Source organism: Xenopus laevis, chromosome 4L (assembly GCF_017654675.1).
Source record: "Xenopus laevis strain J_2021 chromosome 4L, Xenopus_laevis_v10.1, whole genome shotgun sequence".
In the NCBI taxonomy this organism is placed as follows: Eukaryota; Metazoa; Chordata; class Amphibia; order Anura; family Pipidae; genus Xenopus; species Xenopus laevis.
The window spans coordinates 126,377,696-126,404,807 of NC_054377.1; the positions used below are offsets into that span (position 1 = coordinate 126,377,696).

Genomic DNA, 27,112 nt, shown 5'->3' on the forward strand with positions numbered 1-27,112 from the left:
ACACCTAAAAATGGAACCTGAAGTCCAAGAGGCAGGAACGATTAAATCCTTCGATTTGCGTATGTTTGAAGGATTTTCCTTCAATGTACAAAGACAAAGGCTAACATAGCACTTCGGCAGGTTTAATTTGGCGAAGTATTGAAGTCAAAGTTTTTTTTAAAGAGACAGTACTTCGATTATCGAATTTCGTACCACATGAGTACCAAGGGATTCTTCATTGGTACCACCAGAATGGCTCATATTAGTGTCTCTTTTAGTAAACACCATACAATACAAATTCACCACCACAGGTACATATTACAATGTATGCAACCTAACTATGCCATTGCTGTACACCATGTAATGTCAACTCCAATGCAACAGATTTCTCGACTAACATGAGTTTGTGTCACCTTGGAGGGGTGTAACTACAGAGGAAGCATACCCTGCGGCTGCTAAGGGTCCCAGGAGGTATAGGGGCCCCATGTGGCTCACATAAAGAGAAATTACAACATATATTGATAAAACAGGACAACTTCTGCATATGTTGAGGTTCCTAAAATCTATTTGCTGTGGGGCCCAGTAACATCTAGTTCCACCACTGTCACCTTGCGCCTTGGGCACATAAGGATAATGTTGAAAGTTGTAACGTGACATATAACTACTGGGTGGTAGTTACCATAGTTGGAACTGGGTGTGGAGTACTTGGTGCTGGTCTTTCGGATGATGTTCTCATGAATCTGGTACCACTCGTTCTCATTATTACACCTGGGGAGAAAAAAGAAACGGTCCAACTTCTCTGAGAACTTCCAACTCTCCATATGTCAGATTCCAGTGACCAAGAGTGTCTTTACATCCCATTATATATATATATATATATATATATATATATATATATATATATATATATATATATATATATATATATATATACACACAGTGTCCGGCGTATTACATGTTATTCAACTGGGCTTCTGAATTTGTAGATGATCTAAGTATGTATAGTCTTCAAATCTGCTTAGAAGCAGGGACAAATCAAGACTCTGGAGAGCCCTTGTGAAAATCACTAAGTTGGAATTTAGTAGAAAAAATAATTATAGCCTCACCTTCGTGTCCAAAGGACCCAATAAAGTATCTGGACTCTGTGCAAAGGTTCTACTTGTATCCTTGTGGGTTGAACCTGTATAGCTTACCTATACTGATGATGGTCCCTTTGTTTTGTGTGGGTAAATGGACTTAAATGCAGGCGCCAACATAGTAGGAAATGTGTTTGCATGCCCATGTATATTAGATGGGTCATTATGGTTAGTCTTTAGTTTATAGATAGTGTGCCTAAATTAATACTGTACATCTAATTCTCTTAATTTTATATATGTGGCTGCTACTGTTAGAGAAGGTTGGCTCTCTACAGCAGCCCTCTACATATATATATATTTATCCAGCAGGCATGAGTCTGCTCCTCCTGTTCTGAAGAAGTTTATCTATGCTTTGTTCACGCTGTCTCAAAATACTATGTTTTACATTGTACTCACATATACACCTTCAGGACAAAATCCTTCTCCTCTCGATGTTCGCATAGGACTGGCAGTACTTCCCCGAGGCTCAATACTGCACAACCATATGGACGCCGATAGTGCACATGAGGAGGTCCTTTCCGTGAGTCATTCATTAACATGCGCCCTGTGAAATAAAACCACACAGCCCTGATCAGAAGCAATAAAAGTATATCCTTGCAGTTTCATCTAAGCATACTGGAGCAGTTATTTGTGTGTGAATCACTATATAAAGTGTATATTTGATTGTATTAATAAAGGCGTCTATGCTTATGTCTGCATGTATTACTAACTGTATTGGCACCTTTCTGTGTTTGTTTATGTAAATGTATACATGCCTATATTAATACTGGAGCTGTGCTTTATCCCTACATACACACTAAGGGGCAAATTCACCAAGGGTCGAATATCGAGGGTTAATTAACCCTCGATATTCGACTGGGAATTAAAATCCTTCGACTTCGAATATCGAAGTCAAAGGATTTTAGCGCAAATAGTTCGATCGAACGATCGAAGGATTAAATCCTTCGAATCAAACTATTCGAAGGATTTTAATCCAACGATCGAAGGATTATCCTTCGACCAAAAAATTAAGGCAAGCCTATGGGGACCTTCCCTATAGGCTAACATTGGGTTCGGTAGGTTTTTAGATGGCGAACTAGGGGGTCGAAGTTTTTCCTTAAAGAGACAGTACTTCGACTATCGAATGGTCTAATAGTGGAACGATTTTTAGTTTGAATCCTTCGATTCGAAGTTGAAGTCGTAGTCGAAGGTCGAAGTAGCCCATTCGATGGTCGAAGTAGCCCAAAAAACACTTTGAAATTCGATTTTTTTTTTACTTCGAATCCTTCACTCGAGCTTGGTGAATTGGCCCCTAACTGTACGGGTACACTTCTCTATTTGTAGTAGTAGTAGTAGAAGTAGTGTAGTAGGAGGTAAGCAGGAACCTCGACTCTGGGATGGCAGTGGATGACTCTACTTAGACTTAGACAACACAGAAGGTTACTGGTTTAATTAAGGAATATTGGCAATAGTGTGACACTAAATCTACAATTAGTTTATATATTGGTATATAACAGTGTATGTGAGTGTATGGAGAGAGTGTGAGTGAGTGTGTGTACGTGGACTGGATTTCATTTGGAGGGGTTGAGCTTGACTGGTTTTGGTCTTTTTTCAAACCAATTTAACTATGTAACTATGTAACTATGTGCTAAGCACTGTTTAATTTTATATTTGCCTATATTAATAATGGGACTAGGTTCATATCCCTGCATCCATCACTACATAAGTTTATATTTGAATTGAATTAAGGCATATCCCTGCATATTTCCGACTGTACTGGTGCAGTTTTCTTTGAGTGAATCACTATGAATTTTGTGTATATTAGCTGAACTCTGTTTGTTCTTGTTTTGGACCCCTACCCATAGTAAATTAGCCTTATAGCATACATATTGTATCTGTCACTGTATTATGTGGATACAATTAAAGAATTGCTTTCTTGGGGGATTGGGGGGGAACAGCCACATACCTATACGGATGACATGAACCACAAGATGCAGGTCTCTCTTTACATCCTTACTGCTCAAATCCTGCACAAAAAGCATACATAATCATTTCCCACCATTAGGTGCATCATGCATAGAGCCAATATATGATTTCTGAAAACCTATATATAATCATTTGGTGCTTTACACTGTGATGGGATACACCAACATACAAACACCACATAACAACAGAGCACTATTATAATAAACTTGAGGAAATATGTACCCTCTTCATACCAAGGTTTTGCATTCCCATTATTTTACCTTAAAACAAAGGTGAATTATGAATACATGTGGTATTGTATGAAAAGAATATTCTGCAGATTATTTACCTAGTTATAATAACTAGAATGCAGTATTCTACCCATTCACAAAATAGTTCAAGGGCAAATATGGGCTGTTTTCACAAATACAAAGGGGCAGATTCACTAAAGGGTGAAGTGGCAGACGCTAACGAGAAATCCCATCCACAGGGATATCACCAATTTATAAACAGGTGTAGAGGACAATTCGCTAGCGAACGAGAACGTCACTACGAGAACGAGACTTTTCGCTCTGGCGAACGGTTGTTAAGATTAAAATCTTACTGTACGTTACCTCTTTCGTCAGAGTTTAATTTACTACCTCAGACCTGGCGAACTGATAAAAAGAATCTACATCTTCCTCAATCTTATGTCAGTGACATCATATCCTGTATGCCAGAAATGCATTTAAGTTGTAAAAAAAAAGCTTGCGACTTTTCTTTTTTTAAAGCGGGATTGCCTTCAAAAGTCCGAACTATTAAAGATTTATGTGTTAACAATTTTTTTAAACTAATTTGAGGGACATGCCACATTTGTTTAAGGGTGGGCTCATGTATAGGGCATTAGAGGATCTCTTCTGTCTTTATTATGGCTCATTGGACATGTGTTTAAAAAAGTGGCCATTTCAAGCATTTGCACCAACATTACTGACTTTAAGATACCTGCCCTATACACATTAAACTAAGCATAAGAGTGCTAACAAAGTGTTGCTAGGCAGAAATGAACGCTAGCGAAAATTTGTTATGAAATGCTCGCCCATGCGATGTAACGCTAGTGAAAATCACCAGCGTTCGGCTGCTGAGACTCAACTTCACATTTTAGTGAATTAATGGTAATGAAATTGCGCCTAGCGAAGTGGCGAGGAGTGTGGCGAAGCAGTCGCTGAAAATTTGCCCTTTAGTGATTTTGCCCAAAGACTTTTCAGTATACATTATTTTGGACTTTGATCAACATGTTGTTTTATAATAAACTAAGAAAAACATTTATACATATTACAATGCTGAACATACTTATTGTCCAGTAAAAAGTTATGTGATGTGTCATGAGACCAAATATAAATCTGCGCCAGTATGTAAATAGTGCTGTTTTGCAATATTTTATAGTCTTCTGGGAAATAACTGGATCACTTCTGCTGGTGATGTTAACCCGTATATAAATACAGTAGGTACACATTTGCCAATGTGAATGTATTTCGTGTACATCCATTACACAGACACGCAGGCTGCATATGATGAATAGTACACACTACATACTGTAAATAGTGCACAGAGTCTCTCCAGCTTCTCCGGGTTCTTTGGACCTCCATTCTTGTTCAGACGTACCATAAACCTCTCGCTGCATAGAAAAAAAACAGTCAGAGAATAAGGGGAAGATGACAATGGAATGTGGGGATAGACATGACACAAAAGGGACAGGGGCAATTGGGATCCAGAGTAGGGGTATCACAAAAGAAAAATAGGAGTCACCTGATCTGACGCGCCTCCCTCATGTCATACAGTGAGAAGAAAAGGTCCACATCTTCCCCTATGTTAGTGTGTGTGAAACTCTTCAGATTGAGTAGCAGGTGGTGAGGAACAGGAGCTCGTGACTCCTTGTGTCGTTGCCGCAGGGTGTCTGCCTATGACGGGAAACCAGGTCACCACTTGTCATCAACCTGTCTGTACGATTTACTGAGGAACATGCTTGGTTCTTCCCCTTTATCTCACACATGTGTCTATCCACAAGTTCCCTCACAATATAACATCAAACATTCATTTTCCCTATGCCCATCTCTTTTTCAGACCACCATTTTCTGTCTCTCACCTCCAATGCACCACACACACATTTTTTTTTTATCTATCTACTTTCTGACCTATTAATTTCCCACGTTAGTTAGCATTGTTAGCTTTTTTTTCTTTCATTCGACCCAATGTCAAGACACCACCTTCTCCCTCCCCTTACCTGGTTTGTACTTTGTTGAACACTGTGCCGACTTGACAGATGCTGCAGAGAAATATGGATTGTGTCAGAAAGGAACAGGCTAAAGCAGGTGTCCGCAGTTTGCATTTTACATTATTCAATTAGGTCTGGCCCACCACGGTTCTGTGAAAAATACCCAGCACGCTGTACAAGAATCTACTGGCCGGCACTGAGCTCTACATTCCTAGGATCATTTCTCCCCTGGGTGTACTGTGTACAAAATGTCCTCATTAAGCCCACTAATGGACTGAGACTAAAAATCATTCCTGGCATATAAGCAAACAGGCCATGCTGAGCTTGCAAGCTCTATACATATTTATAAAAATAGGCCCACAAGCCACTGGTTTTACCTTCTCGGCTTGCATTAGCCAGAACTATTACACCTAACAGCCTCATGGTTGAATTCACTCTCCCGATACAGTACAAAGCAATAAATGGGAGAGAATTTAAAGAGGAACTAAAGCACAACAAAGCATGAATGTAGCTCAAGGGCACCAAAGCCCATTAGCAATGAAGATCTGTGTCTCTAAAGATGTCCTCAGTAACTCCCCACCTTCCTTTCAGCTGATTCACTGCACATGCTCTGTGCTGCTCTCAGATACTGTGCTTAGGGACCGACTAACAATATACACAATATACAAAATATAAAATTCTGATTCTCGTTACATGGCAGCATAGTAACCAGTACACTCTGCATCTAAACTGATTACTAATTCTATTTTTTTTCATTAACTTTGATGACCCCTAAGCTTAGTTTAAAGGGGTGTTTCACATTTAAGTTAACTTTAAGTATGTTAAAGGATGGCTAATTCTTAGGAACTCTTCAGCTGGCCTTCATTTTTTTATAGTTTTTAAATTAGTTGCCTTCTTTGCCTGACTGTCTCCAGCTTTCAAATGGGGGTCACTGACCCCATCTAAAAACAAAGGATCTGTAAGGCTACAATTTTATAGTTATTGCTACTTTTTATTACTCATCTCTCTGTTCTGAGCCTCTCCTATTCATATTCCAGTCTTTTAATCATATCAATGCATGGTTGTTAGGGTAATTTGGACCTTAGCAACTGGATTGCTGAAATTGCAAACTGAAGAGCTGCTGAATAAAATACTAAATGACTCAAAAAACACAAATAATAAAAAATGAAGAACAAATGCAAATTGTCTCAGAATTTTACTCTCTACATCTTACTAAAAGTTAATTTATAGGTGAACAACCCCTTTAAACAGCAGCATAGAGTACAGTCGCAGTGACGCTGCAAAGATGGCCTGACACGGTGTGGAGCAGCTGTGGTCAAATTTGATGGCCTGAATCAGTATAGGGCTGCTGAACCGCTGGGTTGGTACCTAGTTCAGTATATAAAATAAAGCATCTATTGCCATAAACTTTTCAGGCTTTAGTTATGCTTTAAGGTGAGAAGGCCAGATATAGAACAAAAGGTAAAGTAAACAGCAGCTTAAGGAAAACTACATCATTTAGAGAACCAAAATACAATTTCTTGCTAAACTACAAGTCCCAGCTGCTTCTTAGTAGTGTCTTTAGCAGTAAGTGGGATGTCAGGAGCTTAGTTGAAACATGGTTAAGGGACTGCAGGTTGAATCCTTCTGATATAAATGCCATGAATTATATCAGTTATTTACACCTTGTAACTGGTCAGTTACATACCTCCCAACATTTTGGAAGTAAAAAGAGGGACAAAAATTTCGCACGTAGAACAGCAAAAAATGTTGGCCACACCCATTTCTGTGACCACACCCCCTAACTTCCATGTTCATTTAACAAAATTTGTCAGGTAAGTAAAGTTTGAAAATATTTCTCCTTATCTAAACAGTTTTTTTGTGCCTCAAAATTGTTACAAAGTATCTTATTTGCACCTGTTAGGTGTTCTGTGCTCTCTGCTAAAAGCCAATTAAGTGAGAAACTTTGTTTCTTTTTCTGGCTGTTAAGTGCAGAGAAAATAGGGACTTTCCAGTACAAATGAGGGACTGCGGGTTGAGCTGTCAAAAGAGAGACTGTCCCTCCGAAAAAGGGACAATTGGGAGGTATGCAGTTATTAGATGGGGCACTCTTATGGATACCCAGAGAAAAGGCCTATTATAAACACAATTATTTCAGACCTGGGTTTGGGGTGGGCCATGGAAGCAGGGGAAACATCCCCTAATTCTGTATCAGTGTGTCTGAATATGCAGCTTTATTCTTTGTTCCATGGTTTGATATATTACAGATGTAATGCAGACTTGCCAGTTTGGTTAACTCCTACATTCAAAGCTGCCATCATTCATTAATATGCCTAGCATAGACACCAGGCCTAATATTATATGTCCTAAATACATAATAAAGCTCTTCCTTTGACACACGTTTCCCCAGCCTGTTATTGTTTTGACTGTAAGCACTGAAGCAGCACTGAAATATGGGAGGGGTGCTCACCATCTTGTACAGGTCGGAGACACTAATCTGATCAGAATCTACAGCCACAAATTCTTTTCGGGGCACTAAGTCCAAGCCCAGATGCCTACACAGAAGCAAAAAACGAGACATTAGAGGTAGTTTAGGTCATTTACATTTGCAAACCCCTTAACACACACACCAGCTTATGCAGCAGACATGCTGAGAATTGTAGTTGAACACAAACTAATAGCTTCATATCCCACGTTTAGGCTGTGGCATTTATACATTACTAAATGAGAGATATACAGGACAGGATCAAAGTGAACCTGTTAGAATATGTGTCTATACTCAGTATAGGACTAAACAGCGTGCCAAAAACAGATAATTATAAAATGCTTGCAGGATATGATGGGGTCACTCCATTAAAAGCAGTGAATAAGAATGCAGGGTTTGCTGTGAAACGGAACACGGATGGGTAATGACAGGGCTGTATCTAAGAGGGCAATACACTGGGCCAGATACAGAGCAGTATGACAGTGACAGCTATGTGTGCAGGGTCAGTAAATAAATAACAAAAGGGCTTGAGGGCAGAACAGATGTGCAGCCATAGTTACTGGGTATGAGCATTCACCATGTGCATTCACTCAACATACACACAATTTGTAATCATTCTTTGATGCCGTTCATCATAAAGACTGATCATATTCATTAATGCTTATGGGATGGGATCATTATAAAAAAAAATTACATTACTAGGACATAGTTACCCCATAACATCTAGTTATGCACCTGGAGGCAATTGTTTCTTCTTTCTTGGCTGTGTGCACAAAATAATTCTTGTGTGCACACTTTCTAAAACTGTGTGTGCACTTTTAAAAAACTGTGTGTGCAGGTCAAAAAGTTCTCACAAATTCTGTGTGCATACACAAGTGCACAACATAGAGGGAACATTGCCTGGAAACCTCTGCCCTAAATCTGATGCACCAACACAAAAAAAATGTTATATTAAATAGGGCTAATTTTGGGTATCAAAGATGAATTTGTAATTTCTAATGAGCATATATTCAGGGCCTGTGAAACAACGTTTTGAGGGTTTGGATTGGAAGCAACATCAAAAAGACATTTTAATTAGTTCATAATTTTTGTACCAATAAAAAAGGACTTATATGGTTAATAAGTAAAGCTTATATATAGGCAACTTTGGGCGACTATTGAAAACGCATCGCCGTGTGTGCATTAGCGCAGGCGATTTTGCGATGTAGCCTAAGGGGAAAAACGCTGAGGCAGTTCGGGGAGATAGTTGCGCAAAAGCAGGGCGATAAGTCGCCAGGCGACAAAATCTCCCCGAATCTCCTCGTCTGGCCTTACCCTTAAAGGGATGCACTGAATCAATATTTTTGGGATTTGTCCAAAACCCAAGTCTTTCATGAAGGATTTGTCAAATCCTGAACCAAATTCAAATTGTCATAAGTAAGGGAGAAAAAAAATTGTGATTTCCTTAAAGGGATACTGTCATGAAAAAAAAATTCAAAATGAATCAGTTAATAGTGCTGCTCCAGCAGAATTCTGCACTGAAATCCATTTCTCAATAGAGCAAACAGATTTTTTTATATTCAATTTTGAAATCTGACATGGGGCTAGACATATTGTCAATTTCCCAGCTGCCCCAAGTCATGGGACTTGTGCCTGCACTTTAGGAGAGAAATGCTTTCTGGAAGGCTGCTGTTTTTCCTTCTCAATGTAACTGAATGTGTCTCAGTGAGACTTGGGTTTTTACTATTGAGTGTTGTTCTTATATCAACCAGGCAGCTGTTATCTTGTGTTAGGAAGCTGTTATCTGATTACCTTCCCATTGTTCTTTTGTTTGGCTGCTGGGGGGGAAAAGGGAGGGGGTGATATCACTCCAACTTGCAGTACAGCAGTAAAGAGTGGTTGAAGTTTATCAGAGCACAAGTCACATGACTTGGGGCAGCTGGGAAATTGACAATATGTCTAGCCCCATGTCAGATTTCAAAATTGAATATAAAAAATCTGTTTGCTCTTTTGAGAAATGGATTTTCAGTGCAGAATTCTGCTGGAGCAGCACTATTAACTGATTCATTTTGAAAAAAAATGACAGTATCCCTTTAATGTGTGAAAAGTCACATGGTTTTTAGGGTTCAGATTTGGTTCTGCCAGGCACTGGGATTCCATCAAATCCTCATGAAAAAGGATAGGATTCAGCTGAATTCCAAACTAAATTTGGGAGTCTATGCATCCCTACATTTTTTTGTCTAGTAGGAAGTTCAGATTAGCCAGACCTCAGATTCTAAATAGGGTTGTCCCCTTTTCTGGAAATGAATTACTAACCTTCTTACATTTTAAAGATTGTTCTCCATTAATTACATTGGAATCAATTATAATTTTACTGGCCATATAGGTAATATAGCTGGTGACAACTCTATTTCTGAACTTAAGTCTTTTGTACTTTCTGTCCACGGGTAAAAAGCAAATTACCCCTATAAAGCAATACTTTGATTAAAATGTTACATAAAATAGCACCCAATAAATAAAATTACCTTACCTATTATAATTATGCTGTACAATTGCAGGAATTGCTGTACTATTAAATATGTTTTCATAGAATTATTTAGCTGTGGAGGAAGGTTTTTTCTGACTGTTCTTTCAGTGCTGAACTGTTATCAGCTGGGTATGCCACTTTGCAGCAATTAAATATAATAATATTGTAAATGGGCACTGTCTCTGTCAAGCAATAGAAAATTAGTAGATATATGTTGTAATCATCTTGATCTGATGTCACAATGGATTAATTATATATTGTATAGTGCAAATCTGTATACATGGATATTACCCAGGTGTGAGCATTCATTTTGAACTCTTCTTTTATTTTAATAAGCTGTCGCACTGGCCCACCAGGGCACCTGGAGAAGTCCTGGTGGGCCAGGCTTCAGTGGGCTGTCCTGTTCAGCCATCAGTTTACAGTTACTCTACCATGTAATGAGATATTAAAGAAAAATAGCCAGAATGAGAGAAAAGGAAATACGCAAAAGCTTGGGTTCTTCAGTTGCTTCTGAACCACAACCTCCAGAATGTCATGTGTAAAAATTTGGGAAGAATGGTGCCTATACCATCCTTGTGATCTTGGGTTTGTCACTGGGGCAAAACCTACACAATTCTTTTGTATTGTGCCTCCAATACCAGCAATATCAGCACCATCCAAAATCATTTTTTATAACAAAAACATAATTTTGAATGTATAAAGCAAACAGGCACTTTATTTAACAAGTATCAGTTTTGATCAGTGGATAGCAACAGAGCCAACTATTTTAGCACCCTAAGAAATAAGCAGCAAATATTTTCCCACCTCCTTCAATCTCTAAAGGTGAAACTGTGTATTGGGGTCATCACACTGCAGTTTTCAAGCCAGACTTTACTTAGGTGAGTATCTAGCCATGTTCATTGAGAGATACAAACCATACACTCAGCTTGTTTGTGTGCAATACTATCCCATGCTAAAAGCTGCAATGGATCTAATAAGCTTAATGTGCATTCAATAGAGGCTAGCATCTGAGAGCGGTGTAAGCAATGCAATTAGTGGCCACATAGGACATTAGTGGTTCGTTTTCAAAAAATAAAACATAAATTTCCAGCTTGGTACATGATGTGTATAGTAATTCTGCCTGTAGCAACAGATTATGCGCTGTATACAGAGGCAGCAATGCAGCAGTGTGTTATTATGTTGCCCATAAAATGGAGGTTTTTTTCAGTAAAGCTGTCATGCAGGTGTGGCACAGTGACACTTACGGATTATGTATTGTGTGTAGGGGGAATATATTAACAACTGCCTACAACACAATAGGAGCAAATTTTTATATCCACGCCAACGTGCTGCTATTGTCATATTCTCTTTATTTGTCAAGCTATGTGTGCCTTGCAGGTTACTCTGTTTGGCTTTATATTATGGCAGGTGCTGATCACTCACCAAAGGATCAATATTCCCACTTGGAACAGTTATGCATTCTACTGGCCACAGATCTATGTTTGCACCTGCCGGGTTCTAATTGGTTGGTGCTCTCAGGTTTGTATATGTTTTAGTGACTGTGCGTGTTTTTTTTGTGTTAGTGCTCCTTGGTCATACTTACTCATTTCCCCAGTCCAGGCGCACTGTCAGGTGTCTCTTGACCTCTCGTACCTGATCCTGCGTGAGATGACCTGATAGCAGCTGTCTGCGCAGGTCAATGATCTCGTTCATCACATGGCGCAGCTTGTAAAATAGGTCTACTTTGTGCTTCTGAAATTAGGAATTGGGGTGGGATGGAAAGGGTGAGCAAAGAAGAATTCAGTGGCAGAAAGGAAAGAAATGGAGAAAAAAAAACAAATTATAAAAAGTTAATTTGATTTATTATTTTAAAACAAAGTTTTAAGAGGTCATTTACTATAACCTGGAATGCAAGTGCTAGAGTGCTAAGGGGCACACAAAAGCAATAAAGCAATTAAAATGAATTGCAAAGCATCTGTATTTGCATAAGTGCTTGTTCTGGATGGTAGATGAGACTGGGTAAGCGCCCCCTAACTTGCGCAGTGGCATAATTATAGAGGAAGCAGACCCCACAGTCACAAGGGGCCTTGCTTCCTCTATAGCTAACAAGAACCCCCATCCCCAGCCGCTCTCTTACCTACAGCAGGGTATCGGATTGTAAGATCAGGGAGTTGGCGGAGTCGAGGTGGGGAGTAGGTGGAGTTGGGGCAGGGAGTGGGCAGAGGTGGGACGGAAAGTGGGCGGGGTGGGAAATGGGTAGTAGGATGGGGATCTGAGTGCACTGGACCCCTCTGGAGATTGTTTTGCAGGGGGGCCCTGCACACTCTAGTTACGCCACTAAACTTGTGTGTCATTCAGACAGGCAAGTTAGTATGTGCCAGAAGCAGAAAGGTTCTTCTTACAGCACCAAATTATGCTGTGCTCTGCAGAATGCACCAGACCCATGTCCTGTGTAGCTGAGCTGTAAGTGCCATGGTTTTGTGGCCCTTAGTGCTCTTTCACCTGGGGTTTTAGTTAATGAGCCTTACTGTCTTATTATTTCAAAGAAATGTATTTATGTATAAATATATGTAAATGCCGTGATCAAGTGTCTTTCTGTATAATAGGTTAATAAATGTCCTATAAAAATAGTCACAAATTGGACAGGAGATGAAAACAAGATCACCTCAGCTTTTAAAACATATAAAATAATTAACTTTTGGCTTCTAGAAGCAACAAGAGCAGCACCTTACTCCCAAATAGACTGAACCATGAAACCCAACGAAGACACAATATTCCAGTTGCACTTACAGTAGCTAGAATTTTAATTATCATTGTTCCCAAGTGGGTGCAGGAATTAGTGGCAGCGATTTGTGCTAACCCTGGCGTCTATGCAGACAAGTAGTATATGTGATTCCTGAAATAAGGATGACATATCAATATTTCTTTAGACAACACAAGCAGCTAATTTGAAATGTTTATGCTTGCTAACCAGATGCTTCTCCTGAACAGCCATCAAATGTAATCAATTCTGGAGATACGCCCAATGTTTTTATGTATTTTATGTATTTCTGTTTTGTCTAATAGCTTTGTAATTGAGTCGTGTAAAAGTTTGAGATGCTGCTTTTAAAACCATGGCTCCACGTTACATGCTCTCAGCTCCCAACCAGACTGAAGCATCAATTCATCAGAGTCAAGACTTGATGGTAAGACTTGATGGCTTTCAACTTTATTTTTGTTATATTTTATTATTTTTGTAATATGATCAGCTGCCCAAGAATATGAGTAGCAGACTGTGGCGGGCTTGCAAGTACTGGGGCAGCAGATTAAATAACTGTGGGGAATGTTCTAAGAGTGCCTAACGATATGGGCAGTAGACCGATGACTTTGAGGGGCATGAAAGGAGAGCCTAACATAATAGGTAGCATACCCCAAGACTGTTGGGGGGAATGAAAGGAGTGTCCAACAGTATGGGTAGCAGACCCCAAGAATATGGGCGTGGGGGCATGCAGAGTGAAGAAGGCCCTGTGGGTTTGCATGATGTAGCACTAAAGTATAAACTGTAGTACTGTGTAACAATAGTGTTACTATCACCAATGGTGCCTTGATGAGTAGAGAAATAAAATATATACAGTTATATGAAACAGTTTGCAAACCCCTCTCAGCCTACATAATAATTTACTCCACTGAGAACATCTGAGTACTTGTTTCCTGAACAAAGATTTTTAGTGAAGCAGTATTCAGTTGTATGAAATTAAATCAAATGTGAAAAACTGGCTGTGCAAAAATGTGGGTACCCTTGTAGTTTTTAATTTAACTGTAACTGCTCAATACTGATTACTAGCAACACCAAATTGGTTGTATTTGCTCGTTAAACCTTGAACTTTATAGACAGGTGTGTCCAATCATGAGAAATGGTATTTAAGGTGGCCAATTGCAAGTTGTGCTTCTATTTGACTCTCCTCTGAAGAATGGCAGCATGGGATAATCAAAGCAACTCTCAAAAGATCTGAAAACAAAGATTGTTCAGTATCATGGTTTAGGGGAAGGCTACAAAAAGCTATCTCAGAAGTTTAAACTGTCAGTTTCACCTGTAAGGAATGTAATCAGGAGATGGAAGGCCACAGGCACAGTTGCTGTAAAACTCAGGTCTGGCAGGCCAAGAAAAATACAGGAGCGGCATATGCGGAGGATTGTGAGCATGGTTACAGACAACCCAAAGATCACCTCCAAAGACCTGCAAGAACATCTTGCTGCAGATGGTGTATCTGTATATCATTCTACAATTCAACGCAATTTGCACAAAGAACATCTGTAAAGCAGGGTGATGAGAAAGCAGCCCTTTCTGCACTCACGCCAATAACAGAGTCGCTTGTTGCTTGCAAAAGCTCATTTAGACAAGCCACAGTTATTTTGGAACATAGTGCTTTGGAATGATGAGACAAAAATCTAGTTATCTGGTCATAACAAAAAGCTCTTTGCATGGTGGTAGAAGAACACTGCATTCCAAGAAAAACACCTGCTACCTACTGTCAAATTTGGTGGAGGTTCCATCATGCTGTGGGGCTGTGTGGCTAGTTCAGGGACTGGGGCCCTTGTTAAGGCGGTGTCTAGAGGCTGTTATATTTGCAAAAGGAGGCTCAACGAAGTATTGATGTAATATCTCTGTTGGGGTGCCCAAATTTATGCAACTGTCTAATTTTGTTATGATGCATATTGCATATTTTCTGTTAACCCAATAAATGTTATGTCACTGCTGTAATACTACTGTTTCCATAAGGCATGTTAAAAAGAAGTTGCTACTATGAAAGCTCAGCTAATGATAAATAAAACTCCAAAGAATTAAGAGGGGTTTCCAAACTTTTTTATACGACTGTATAATAGCTACAGTATGGACAAATCCATGCACAAGAATGCCACTACTCATCTTTAGTGCTGCACTCATTGGTGCAAGATGGCAACCCTATTAGCAACGTACATTACGGTCAAGGTGCATTGTATCCCTTTGTAAATGTAAAGATGTAAACTGTTCTCAGTAAGTACATCAGAGATATCCAACTTGTGCTGTTGAATGATAAACCACAGAACCCTCCTCCAACTATGACTACATGCTAATTTCCAATCATTTCTTTATCCATTGCATAGTTCCTCTCCTCAGTAAGCCAGTTTACATCTGTGCAATTCTGCTTTTGGCTTGAAGCTTGTGGCTTTATCTGCTTGACACTTCATACAAGGGAATGAAAGGGAGAAATACTAAGGGTAATAACACACAGGAGCTATGCACACTACTATGCTTTTTTAGTAGCCTCGAGGCATGGTTTTAACATTCAAAATTGTCCCTCATTCCTCTCCATGTCAGTAGACTTTTTAAGTTGAAGCTCCCAATTTTTATGTTTAAGGTTCCCCCATTTTTAAAGCTTGCATTGGCTCATCCAGTGGTCACAACGGTAGGCAACAAACAACAACCTCCTGAAAAGCACCTGCATAACCACTTTTCTATTTTCATTACTACCACTGGAGCCCAAAGTTTTAATAAAGTCTATGCTTTGCAAACAGTAAGGCAGCTTCTGCACCTAGAAATACAAAATTACTGAGAAAAGCTTTTTCTGCTATTTTAATGGATTCACATAATTCTTTTACATGGTGTGTTCATATTCTAGATAGTAAAATCCTCAGACATAATTGTAGCTCACACTATTAAGAATAGGACTGGTCATACCCTGGCTAGCTATCAGCCAGGAACAGCCTCAAGTTGCCTCTTCTTAAAATGTTCTGAGCCACATTCAGGGGAGGAATGAGTAGGAGGTGGAGGGATATGAGTAGTGTGTGGGCAAGAAAAGAGAGAGAGAAAGGGAAAGAGAAAAGGAGGGGAAGCTGCGTAGGAAGTGCCTAGAGTATCCATGGGAACTCACAGCACCAACGCTAGCTCCCCATCAGTGTCACAATTCTCTGCAGGAGGGTGGGGGGAAGAGGTTAAACGACGCCAATCTGCAGATGTGGGGGTCTAGAGAGAAAGATTCTATTGATGGCACCCCTCCCCACCCCCCAATCATTAATGCAAGATGTATGATTCCTAGAGCCAAAACCTCAAAAAAATAACAAAGAGAAAAATGAGAACATAATAAACATAAGGAATAGAAAAATGAGAGGGGATTTGAAAATAAGCTTTATAAAGGGTGAGAACATGAGACGATTAGTGGGCTGGTTAGAAGCAGGCACCTTGTGCTAAGGTAATATATTCTGATTATTCAACAAAATACAAGATGGCAGTGAGAAAAAGTTAGATGGACAGACCACAGATGGAGGGACCCAAGGATGTTGAAACAAAAATGGCTTCTCAGTGTCCTGCGATACTGTCTGTCCCAGTTGGTACAAATGAACCCCGATGCCAATGTCACTACCAGGTAGAAAAATCATCTCAATGGGAAGGCCAGCAACTCAGGCGACAAATCATTTCTTTTTTAAAATGAAAGGGGATCTATTTTAACACAACCTTATTACAGAGAATTGTGTGCCGAGACATTATTGCTTCTCTGCCGACACTGGTACTGTAATATTCCCTAAACAATGCCACGGCAGATGCATAGTTAATCCCCAGGGTGAGGCAGGACCGGAGGATTATCTCATAAAGTGACCATTAAGCCTCAGCCATTTTTGTTAACCCTTTGTTTCACCCTCTGGTTCTGAAGGACCATTTATGTAGCATTCATTGCTTTAGAAATTTGTAAACATTGTGTGTGTGTCAAATATAATATAGCTACCTCCCCCCCCTAATGAATTCCTTTAATTTAGGAACAGATAAACTGTCCTTCTTGTATACAACTTCACTAAACTAATCCATATTGTCTGTATATACAGACACGGCTCCATTATGGAGTAGAAAAGCTGTCACCAAATGCGTAGGCCTGACAGGAAGGAAACTCATGGGTTCCAGTCAGCCATCTGCAACTGGTGCCTGAAAACCAAGTATGCAGGCAGGATGGAGGGATTGTGGGTAATGCAGTTCCAGCTACAGGTTGGAGGAGAGACCTGGAACAGATGGCACTAAAGCATGTGTCTGAGGGGGGTGAAGTGATAGGGGTGAGCACAGTAGTTGCAGGGGGGTTGGGCTACGTGACAGGGTGGGGGCTGACGGCTAACAGTATTATTATTAATGTGACAGAAGGAGCCGCTCGGGGGCAGCCGTCCCAAACATACAGAAACTGGGTCACTGCATCAAGTTCAATTCAGCACACAAACAGCTGAGGGTGTAGGCAGGGAGCTTACTAAATATGTCACATATACTTTCTACTACTCTCTACACAGATATAGCTGCACACGTACATGTATACATCGAATAGATAATGAACTGCCTCTATAAAGCAAACATGTTTCTGCGATGTAGGCAGGCAGTTGTAACAGCATTTAGACTCAGCACCCCCCAATATGATATAACTTCAAGGGTTACCTGATATTTTTGCCTTTGGATAGCACCCTGTTATCATGCAAAGCACAATACTCTTCAGAATAGCCAGAAATGGATACCACACAGCTGCAGATGGCGTCCCCATCCCCTCCCCTTTATTCGCACAAATTTTCATCATCCGGACCAGAGCAATGGGGATTGGTACATGGGAATTTTTAAAAACTATTGTATCTCCTGTGCATCCCCAGTGTTTCTGAACCAATGTGGGTGTGGTTGGGCAGCATGCTGCCCCCTTAAATTCTGTCACCATAGGCCTGGGCCTTGGTGGCCTCTCCACAAATCTGGGCCTGTGACTAACCCACATCACTTACTATTCCCTGGAAATATTAAAGTCCCGTTACACACAAGCATATAGTTATGCCAATGACCAAAGAAATTTCTTGTGTTTGTTGCAAACACCTTCCTTTACCCATGGAAGACCCATTGCAGACACCCCTATTGTCCAGGTGGAAGATACACCAAATAGAATATTGCTCATTAGCATGCACCAACCAAGTGGCACTTATAGTAGGATATAATGTTACTAAAAATAAATGCCCAGTGTAAGCTATGCAGGTTAGGGCCTCCATGATGATGGAGGAGTCACCAGGAAATTCTGCAACCAGTGCAGGACATCCAGTGTGCTTCTCAAGTTTAGGGCCCATGGCCGCTGCCCCTATTTGTGTCAGTTTTGTTGTAGTTTACCCCTTGCCCTCTGTATACTTGGGGGTTTTCTAATTACATTTGAATGAATATTGAGCTATAAGAGATGGTACACTGCCTGGGGGTCCATGCACCCATATATTACCACATACTTTGATGTGTATTTTTATTGCACTTAAAGCAAAAAAACAAAGTAAAAAAGTAAATTATTTAGTACGTTTGCTGCGTACTGCTCGAAACACCCAGCAATGTCACTGGCTGAGTCAATTCACACTGGGACTACGTTTCTGCATTTTGCAGCCTGGTGTTCCGTCTCTAAAACAGGGTCAGGAAGGAATTTTATCAACACAGCTTTTTATTCTCTTCCCTAGGGAGGCATAAAACTCAACAAACGGGAAAAATTAAACAAAACTGTTCTGAGTCTTGTTTCCTCCATTGTACGGGGTGAAATACCAGTCAATACCAGGAGATAATTTGTGGCTGGAACAGAAAGCTCATGTCTGCTATGGTCTCTGTTGCACTGTATTATAAATATGCATGTAACATATAGTTCCTGTGAATTGTAAGATAACTAGAACCCCAGACTAGGATTACTTGCCTTGCCTCCCCAACCTTTTTAACAATATAACACATTTACACATATAAAATATATTTAGCAGTTAATTTAAATATACCTCTGATATAACAGAGCAGCATGTGTATAATTTACGGGACATAACTGATATTAACTGATATTAACTTTTACAGCTGGTATATCTCCTTACTATACTAGATGACTTTCCTCAACCTCTACTAATGTCTGCAAAGGCAAGAGGGATATTTGAACTGCAAAATGGAGCTTTCTTTATTTATGCAGTATTGCAGGGCCCCAGAAGGAGTGGAATCACTGTTCCAAGATGTGCACTTGCTCGTGCGCACACAAATTTTGAGGCCAGCGCACACAACAAGTTGTGGTGAAAACACAAAACGTTGTTTTAATTCTGACCTGAGCACACAGTTTTAAGAAATTGCACACACAAGTTCAAAATGTGAGCACAAAATATTTTTTTTGTGCACATAGCTGAGAAAGAATTAGAGAGAACATCGACTGTAATCTATGGCAGATGCTCTTGCTCTCTATAAACTGCTCTGGATAAAGGCAAAAATCAGTCTTATGCTCAAATTTGAATTTCACACAACAACAATATAATGGGGGACTGCATGAAGGATCATATATGATACATACTTTGAGTACGCTGGAAATAATTCTCCTGAAACTAAAATTTTAAAAAAAATTTGTATTGCAGATCTGTCACAAGCTGGAAGTCATCAATCTGAGTCACGAGTCTGACATTCTTGCTTTATCTAACTGAGGAGAGATGTGAGTAAAAGTCACCTTATTTTTTTAAATTATAAATACCAGTAGGTACAGTATGTGCTATACAACATTTAGCCCCAGTTGTTTGCCAGTGGCATGATAAATATAATCAGAGTAGTGTGAGGAATTGGACATGGAACTCATGAAGTGGTATGAACAAGGACATTAAAAAGCTTTTAAGGACACTTTCAATGAGTTGCAGCTAATGAGCTAAAGATAGCTCTGGAAAGGTACCTGGGCCATAATGTCAGATGTTTCTTATGAAAACAGAATCAAGTACTTTTTTATGCTCCAGTGACACAAGAGAGGTATCGTATTTCGACAAGAGAAACCAGAAAAATTACTGTAGCCTTGTATAGACAATGGGGTATATTTATTAAAGAGTGAAGTTAGAGATCGCCACAGTCCTCTAGAGTGAAATTCTGCCACACTATATTCATTTCTATGGGATTTTGAAAGGTGTATTTATCAAAGGATGAACTTTCACCCATTAAATAGTCTTTTAAAAATCCCATAGAAATGAATGGAGAGTGGCAGAACTTCACTCTAGAGGACTGTGACGATCTCTAACTTCACTCTTTGATAAATATACCCCAAAGTAGGCCCATAATTAAGTGCCAACAGAGCCCAAAAGGAGTAGGGCCATTAGAGAGGTTTACTTTTTAATTTTAATCTAAATAAACAGTTTTTTAACTTTATATTTGTAGCCCTGTGGATTTCCTAGAGTGCCTGGAGGCCCCTTTTTCGTTCATATTGCCCCCCCCCCTGCAGCAGCAGGGTCTTCTTCCTCTGCAGTTATGCCCCTGACACTTAGGGGCCCATTTACTTAGTTCGAGTGAAGGAATAGAAGAAAAAAAACTTTTTTTTCAAATGTTTATTTTTGGCTACTTCGACCATCGAATGGGCTACTTCGACCACGACTTCGAATCGAACGATTCGAACTAAAAATCGTTCGACTATTCGACCATTCGATAGCCAAAGTACTTTCATTCGTACGAAGAAACACCAGCGCTACAAGCTTAGGGGTAGACACCAAAGAAAGCAGAGAAATAAAATATAGTGTAGTATTTTATAAAAAGGTTTACACCTCTTTGTGCATTTACTATGGGGTGTGTTTTGATTTCTTCCACCAGGGAGTTTAGTTACCCTTTAACTGTGGTATTTTAGAACTATACGTGGCCACCTCCTGTGTGTAAGTAGTGAATACTTACAAACGTTTACTTGTACCACTAGCATAAAATGTAGTTGTTCCTCCAATACAGGACGTCATTCAGTTTCTAAAAAGGATATGCTAGAATCGTGTAAAAACTTCTTTAATAAATAATGAATAAAATACAAGTTGCACTCACATATGTGTGCTTAAAATAAGCATGTAATCAGTCCGTCTGAGGGTATCCCAATTCTGCGTTCTACAGTGGATGTTAGTTGCCTGGCGTTGTTTGTAGGACACGCGATCTTGGTCTCATCCTGATGACGTCACTGCTAGCTGACGCGTTTCGTCTGTACGACTTCCTCAAGGCTTCAAATCGCTTACTGCGCAGGTGCGCCTTTTGTGGACGGGCCTCAACCATGGATGCACATGCGTACCTCTTCCTACTACTAGATCGCACGCGTATCCATGGCAACCCGCCGGTTGGTAACTCATTCATTCACAATTTTAGCATAAACCTTAGGAGGGCTTTTCTGTGTCCCCTCCAAATGTATCAGCTGCACAAAGATAAAATTTAAATCCAGAAAAATCTCCAAATATATCCCACGATCTCCCTCTAATAGGGCAAACCAGCATCTTCGTACGAATGAAAGATTTTTATTGTTATTAATCTGAAGGAGAACAGATTTTTATACCGGCAAAGGGAGTGAACTGCAGAACCTCTGGACTTTATTTTTTGCAGCTGATAGTCGAAGTTCTGTCTCTTTAAGAAAAAACTTCGACCCCCCTAGTTCGCCACCTAAAAGCTACCGAAGTCAATGTTAGCCTATGGGGAAGGTCCCCATAGGCTTAGCAATCTTTTTTTGGTCGAACAAAAATTGTTTGATCGATTAAAATCCTTCTAATCGAACGTTTCAAAGGGTTTAATCGAACGAATAACGATAAATTCTTCGACTTCGATATTTACTTCGGATTTAACTTCGACAGTCGAATATCGAGGGTTAATTAACCCTCGATATTCGACCATAAGTAAATTTGCCCCCTATTCTGCCAACTTAGGCACTTTATGAAATGTGCTCCTGTGCCAGAGCACAAGAAGGCATAAGTGTATAGAGAATTCTGGGCCCATTATTACGTGGTGCTGCACCTGCTTTTAATAAATAACCCCAAATCTGTAATGGGGAAAGGAATTCCAAATGCATAAAACATATCTGCAGCTCTGCTCATTTATTTTATTGTTGCTTAGTAAAAAAAAACTGTGTAATCACTGAGGATGGTACAGTCAATAAGCTTCAATGCTATTTATTATTGCCCTGCTGGTAAAAACCATGTTGCAGCGACTCTTTCCTTTTTTGTAAAGAAATGAACAAATGTTTCTTGGAACAAACACAAGAAAACGAGGCTGCACAACATCAGACAATAGCTAATTATCCTCATATTACAATGCCATTATTTTTAGAGGCTGTCTAGCAACAGAGATCTGCAGATTCACATAAAATGTTTCAAACATCTAGGAGAGAAAATATGTTTGATTTTAGAGGTACACCTTGTATAGCATTACAGTTACCTAGCAAGTAAATCACTGTTATTAAATTTGTCACAGGGCTTGATTCACTAATGAGTGGTGTCAATAACAACTGGTCGGTTGCACAGAATTGTGAGTTATAAGACTCATTTAGTGGTGGCAGGGCAGGTTACAAGCGACCATGTTTTTGTGCCTTTGGGAATTGGTCTAAATTGACTGAACACAGCACTGCCTTCATTTGGACACACTTTATACATGAGGGGCGGGCGGGTTAAGATGTCACAACCCTTCCATAACACTAAAGACTCGTAGGTGTCACAACCCCTTACCCATCCCTTGACTAACACATTATTCAGAAGCCATACCAGAGCTTATATCCAGAATGAATAGAGTTAGTAATGAATGGAGGGCACACCAGAACTTTCAAAAAATAGCAAGAGGTGCAGGAACAAATGTTACCCCTACTGCAGGTAACCTATATCAATAATTTATATCTACATGTTTGCACACTCAAAACAAATACAATTTAGAGAGAGGGTGGTTTGAAAAAATAATTTTTACTTTTATGCAGAGAAAGGCATTTTACATGAACAACGCCATACAACACATGGCATAATGTATACAATGTTAAAAATAGCATAGAATATCAACCACCCATTAGTAGTACATAGCAAGCAAGGGGACAAATGCCTTGGTGCCGAAACGTTGGGGCTATTCTCATTTTTCTGGTAGGTGTATCCAATCCTTGCTGATATCTTGCTTGCTATGTACTACTAATGAGTGGTTGATATTCTATGCTATTTTTAACATTGTATAAATTATGCCATGTGTTGTATGGCGTTGTTCATGTAAAATGCCTTTCTCTGCATAAAAGTAAAAATTATTTTTTCAAACCACCCTCTCTCTAAATTGTATTTGTTTTGAGTGTGCAAACATGTAGATATAAATCCAGAATGAAGCCAGGACCCAGGACCCAAATGCTTCTTAAATAAGAACTAAATGGCCCAAATTTGCTCTAGCACTTGTGTCTGAGGTCATTGTAAAGTATGGAGCATGGTGCAATGTGCCAAAATAGTCATGTTTCTTACACTTTTGCACTCTATCCTACACTTAGGGGCAGATTTATCAAGGATCGAACTGAATTCGAGGGAATTTTCAAAGTAAAAAAATTAGAAATTCAGAGTAATTTTTTTGGATACTTCGACTATTGATTAGGATACAACGATTTCGAATTCAATTCGAAGTTAAATCACTTGAATATTCGACCATTCGATATTCGATGTACTGTCTCTTAAGAAAAATTTCGACTTTAATACTTCGCCAAATTAAACCTGCCGAAGTGCTATATTAGCCTATCTTATGTTAACCTTCTAGAGCATTTTTCTAAGTTTTTGGAAGTCAAAGTAAAATCGTTCGTTCGATCGATCGATGAAATCCTTCAGATCGTTCGATTCGAAGGATTTAATCGTACGATCGAACGATTTTACTTCGACTGCAGGATACCCAAATTTGATGAAAAAAACTTCGACTTTGATATTCGAAGACGAAGTATTTCAATTCGATGTTCGAATTTCAAAGTATTTTTAACTTCGAAATTCGTCCCTTGGTAATTCTGCCCCGTAATGCTCTAAGCACAGGCCTTTGCTCTGTTGGTTGTGGTTCTCTCTTGAATACTACAATACCTAACTAAGAAGTAGAATTTAGCCCCCCCCCCTATTGAGCACTTGCACCTGAAGCGTAATGACTACATATTCACTAATCTTTTTTGCTGTCAAAATTCCTTAGAGGATGTATTACTATGTTTGTAGTGTTACCGTCAATTAGTGAGATTATAACCCTACCCTATTCATTAGGCTTAAAAACCAGGTTCTTCAAAAAACTGTAATACCAGGTTAAATGTGAGTATACTATAAAACTGACCAATAAATACTCCCTCTTAATAAAAGTCAGGTAAAATTGGTGGTAAATTATTTAACTCTAGGTTTTGGTCCGCATGATACATTGATTTTCCCACCTGAACGTTATACTGTTGTGGCCAGTAAATTGATGCTAGATGCCAATGTTATTAATAAGGAAGATATATAAAATACCCTGCTCCTTAATGTGAACACCCTACCCCTAAACATCACTGCCCCACCCCTTTAAGGAAGAAACCACTGAAATAACTTAAAAAATAAAAAAGACAACAGACTAATACCTATCTCCCAACATCTGAAAAATCAAAAGAGGGAGATGAGTGGTAGCCATAAAATTATGGTTCACCTTGTGCTTCTTTACTCCTGACACTACAATTCCAACCATGTAAAGAGCGCTGTGTGTTTGTGGAAGTGGTATTTTGATTGAGTTTTGCCCAACAATTTCATTACATAATGTGGTCCCCGGCATTTCATTGCACAATCTGACCCCAAGCATTTCAAGGCCACCTTCATTTCATAATAGACACACACCCAAGCTCTGCACAGATGTTAGCAGTGCTCCCCAGTCTTCTTGTCTCAGCTGGAAGGTTTACTAATATAATACACAAGAGCAAGGATTATCTTGTAAATGATATCCTTATAATACACAAAAGCCATGAATATCTTGTAAATTATATCCTTATAAACGGTGAGTAGTGATGTCATCAGTTATAAATGGCGAGTAGTGATGTAATTTCTGTCACATCACTAATTTCTGTCACATGGAACTCCGATGTAATTTCTAATATCCTCATATTTTGCAACTGGGGGTACTTTATTTATTATAATACACAAATTTCAGTGAGTCATGTGACAGAAATGACATCAGAACTCACCGTTTATAACTGATGACATCAGAACTCACCGTTTATAAGGATATCATTTACAAGATATTCATGGCTTTTGTGTATTATAATTAATAAAGTACCCCCAGTTGTAAAATATGAGGATATTAGAAGTTACCTCGGAGTTCCATGACCTGTATAAAAACACTCGGCCTTCGGCCTCGTGTTTTTATATGGTCATGAAACTCCTCGGAAACTTATAATATCCTCATATTTTACAAGAGGGGGTACTTTATTCACTATATTATACACAAAAGCCATGAATATCTTGTAAATTATATCCTTATAAACGGTGAGTTCTGATGTCATCAGCTATAAACGGTGAGTTCTGATGTAATTTCTGACTCACTGAAACATGTGTATTATAATAAATAAAGTACCCCCAGTTGCAAAATATGATGATATTTGAAGTTACCTCGGAGTTCCATGACCTGTATAAAAACACTTGGCCTTCAGCCTTGTGTTTTTATAATGTCATGAAACTCCTCGGTAACTTATAATATCCTTATATTTTACAAGAGGGGGTACTTTATTCACTATATAATACACAAAAGTCATGAATATCTTGTAAATTATATCCTTATAAACGCTGAGTTCTGACGTCATTTCTGTCACATGACTCACTGTAACTTGTGTATTATAATAAATAAAGTACCCCAGTTGCAAAATATGAGGATATTAGAAGTTACCTCGGAGTTCCTTCGGCCTTGTGCTTTTATATGGTCATGAAACTCCTCGCTAACTTATAATATCCTTATATTTTACAAGAGGGGGTACTTTATTCACTATATAAACGGTGCTTAATGATGTCATCCGTTACTTGTGTATTATACTTCTTATATTTGTGGCACTGAAACTTGTGTATTCATTTTAATAATTTTAATAAATTAAGTACACCCTGTTGCAAAATATGAGTATATTAGAAGTCACCTCAGAGTTCCATGACTTCGGCCTTGTGCTTTTATATGGTAACTTATTATATCCTTATGTTTTACAAGAAGGGGTACATTATTCACTATATAATACACATTGACAATGAATGTCCTGTAAATTGTATCCTAATAAATGGTGTTCAGTGATGTCATCAGTGATGTCAGGTGGTGCATGTAAGTTAGCATTCTGGTGCAAATGAATGAAAGTGGTTGTTACTGTAGGTGACTAGGTGATGGAGATTGAATCAGGGTGGCTCCCAAAAAATATTGTTTGACATGTCTCCACGTCCTTTTACTGATATAAAGAAGAAGGATGAAAGATCGTTACTAGGAGACATGCAGCCAGGTAGAGAATGAGTTTATGTGTATCTTACACATTGTAAAGAGTTAAACTGAAGTGTAGCCATAGCCTGAATGGCTAGTTTAAAAGGGAAGTGTTCCAAGCAATATTGGCCTTTTGAAACATTGTTTGGTTACTAAGCTAAGTGAACCTAGCAAGCAGATTACAATTTAAATGTCAGATTAGATTAGAGTTGTGAGTTGATATCCCCCCCCCCCCGGCTTTTAACCTAAGCAATAATTAGTGTTGGAGATGCCCCACAGGAAGGATACTTTTACTTACCACATAGAGCTGCTTCCACAGGGAGGCCCATTCCTGCAGCGTAGATGTCACCTCTGTAACAAGGGGTTCTTCAGCAGGAACCACTGTCTCATATTGCCTGCAAGTGGCAAGAAAGAGTCACATGAGGACAGACCCATCACCCCGCAGCTGTGACCTAATATACACGGCACACTGGCACATATTCATTTTCTGCACTCCCCTACAGAGAGGGTGACTATAGAGATCAGTCCCAAAGCTCAGAGCTGTAAATTGTTCTTGGTTAGTGGAAATGATTCTTCTCTGTGTGTGGCATAATATGAAATGTGCTTGCAACACAAGGACAGCAAAATGAACCCTTAAAGGAAAACTATACCCCTCAAACAATGTAGGTCTTTATAAAAA

General features: G+C 39.2%; 1 protein-coding gene across 4 annotated transcripts in view; it reads right to left on the reverse strand.

The window, feature by feature from the left end:
• LOC108714603 (dedicator of cytokinesis protein 3) overlaps positions 1-27,112 on the reverse strand; it is a 191,600-nt gene that overhangs the window by 62,492 nt on the left and 101,996 nt on the right. For all 4 annotated transcript variants that reach the window (XM_041590777.1, XM_018258977.2, XM_041590776.1 and 1 more), the window contains 9 exons: positions 26,732-26,828; positions 11,863-12,011; positions 7,760-7,844; positions 5,320-5,361; positions 4,845-4,996; positions 4,632-4,713; positions 3,061-3,121; positions 1,512-1,659; positions 659-747 (listed from right to left, as the gene is read on the reverse strand). In XM_041590777.1, the coding sequence (XP_041446711.1) occupies positions 659-747; positions 1,512-1,659; positions 3,061-3,121; positions 4,632-4,713; positions 4,845-4,996; positions 5,320-5,361; positions 7,760-7,844; positions 11,863-12,011; positions 26,732-26,828 (905 nt within the window). The remainder of the gene's footprint in view (positions 1-658; positions 748-1,511; positions 1,660-3,060; positions 3,122-4,631; positions 4,714-4,844; positions 4,997-5,319; positions 5,362-7,759; positions 7,845-11,862; positions 12,012-26,731; positions 26,829-27,112) is intronic.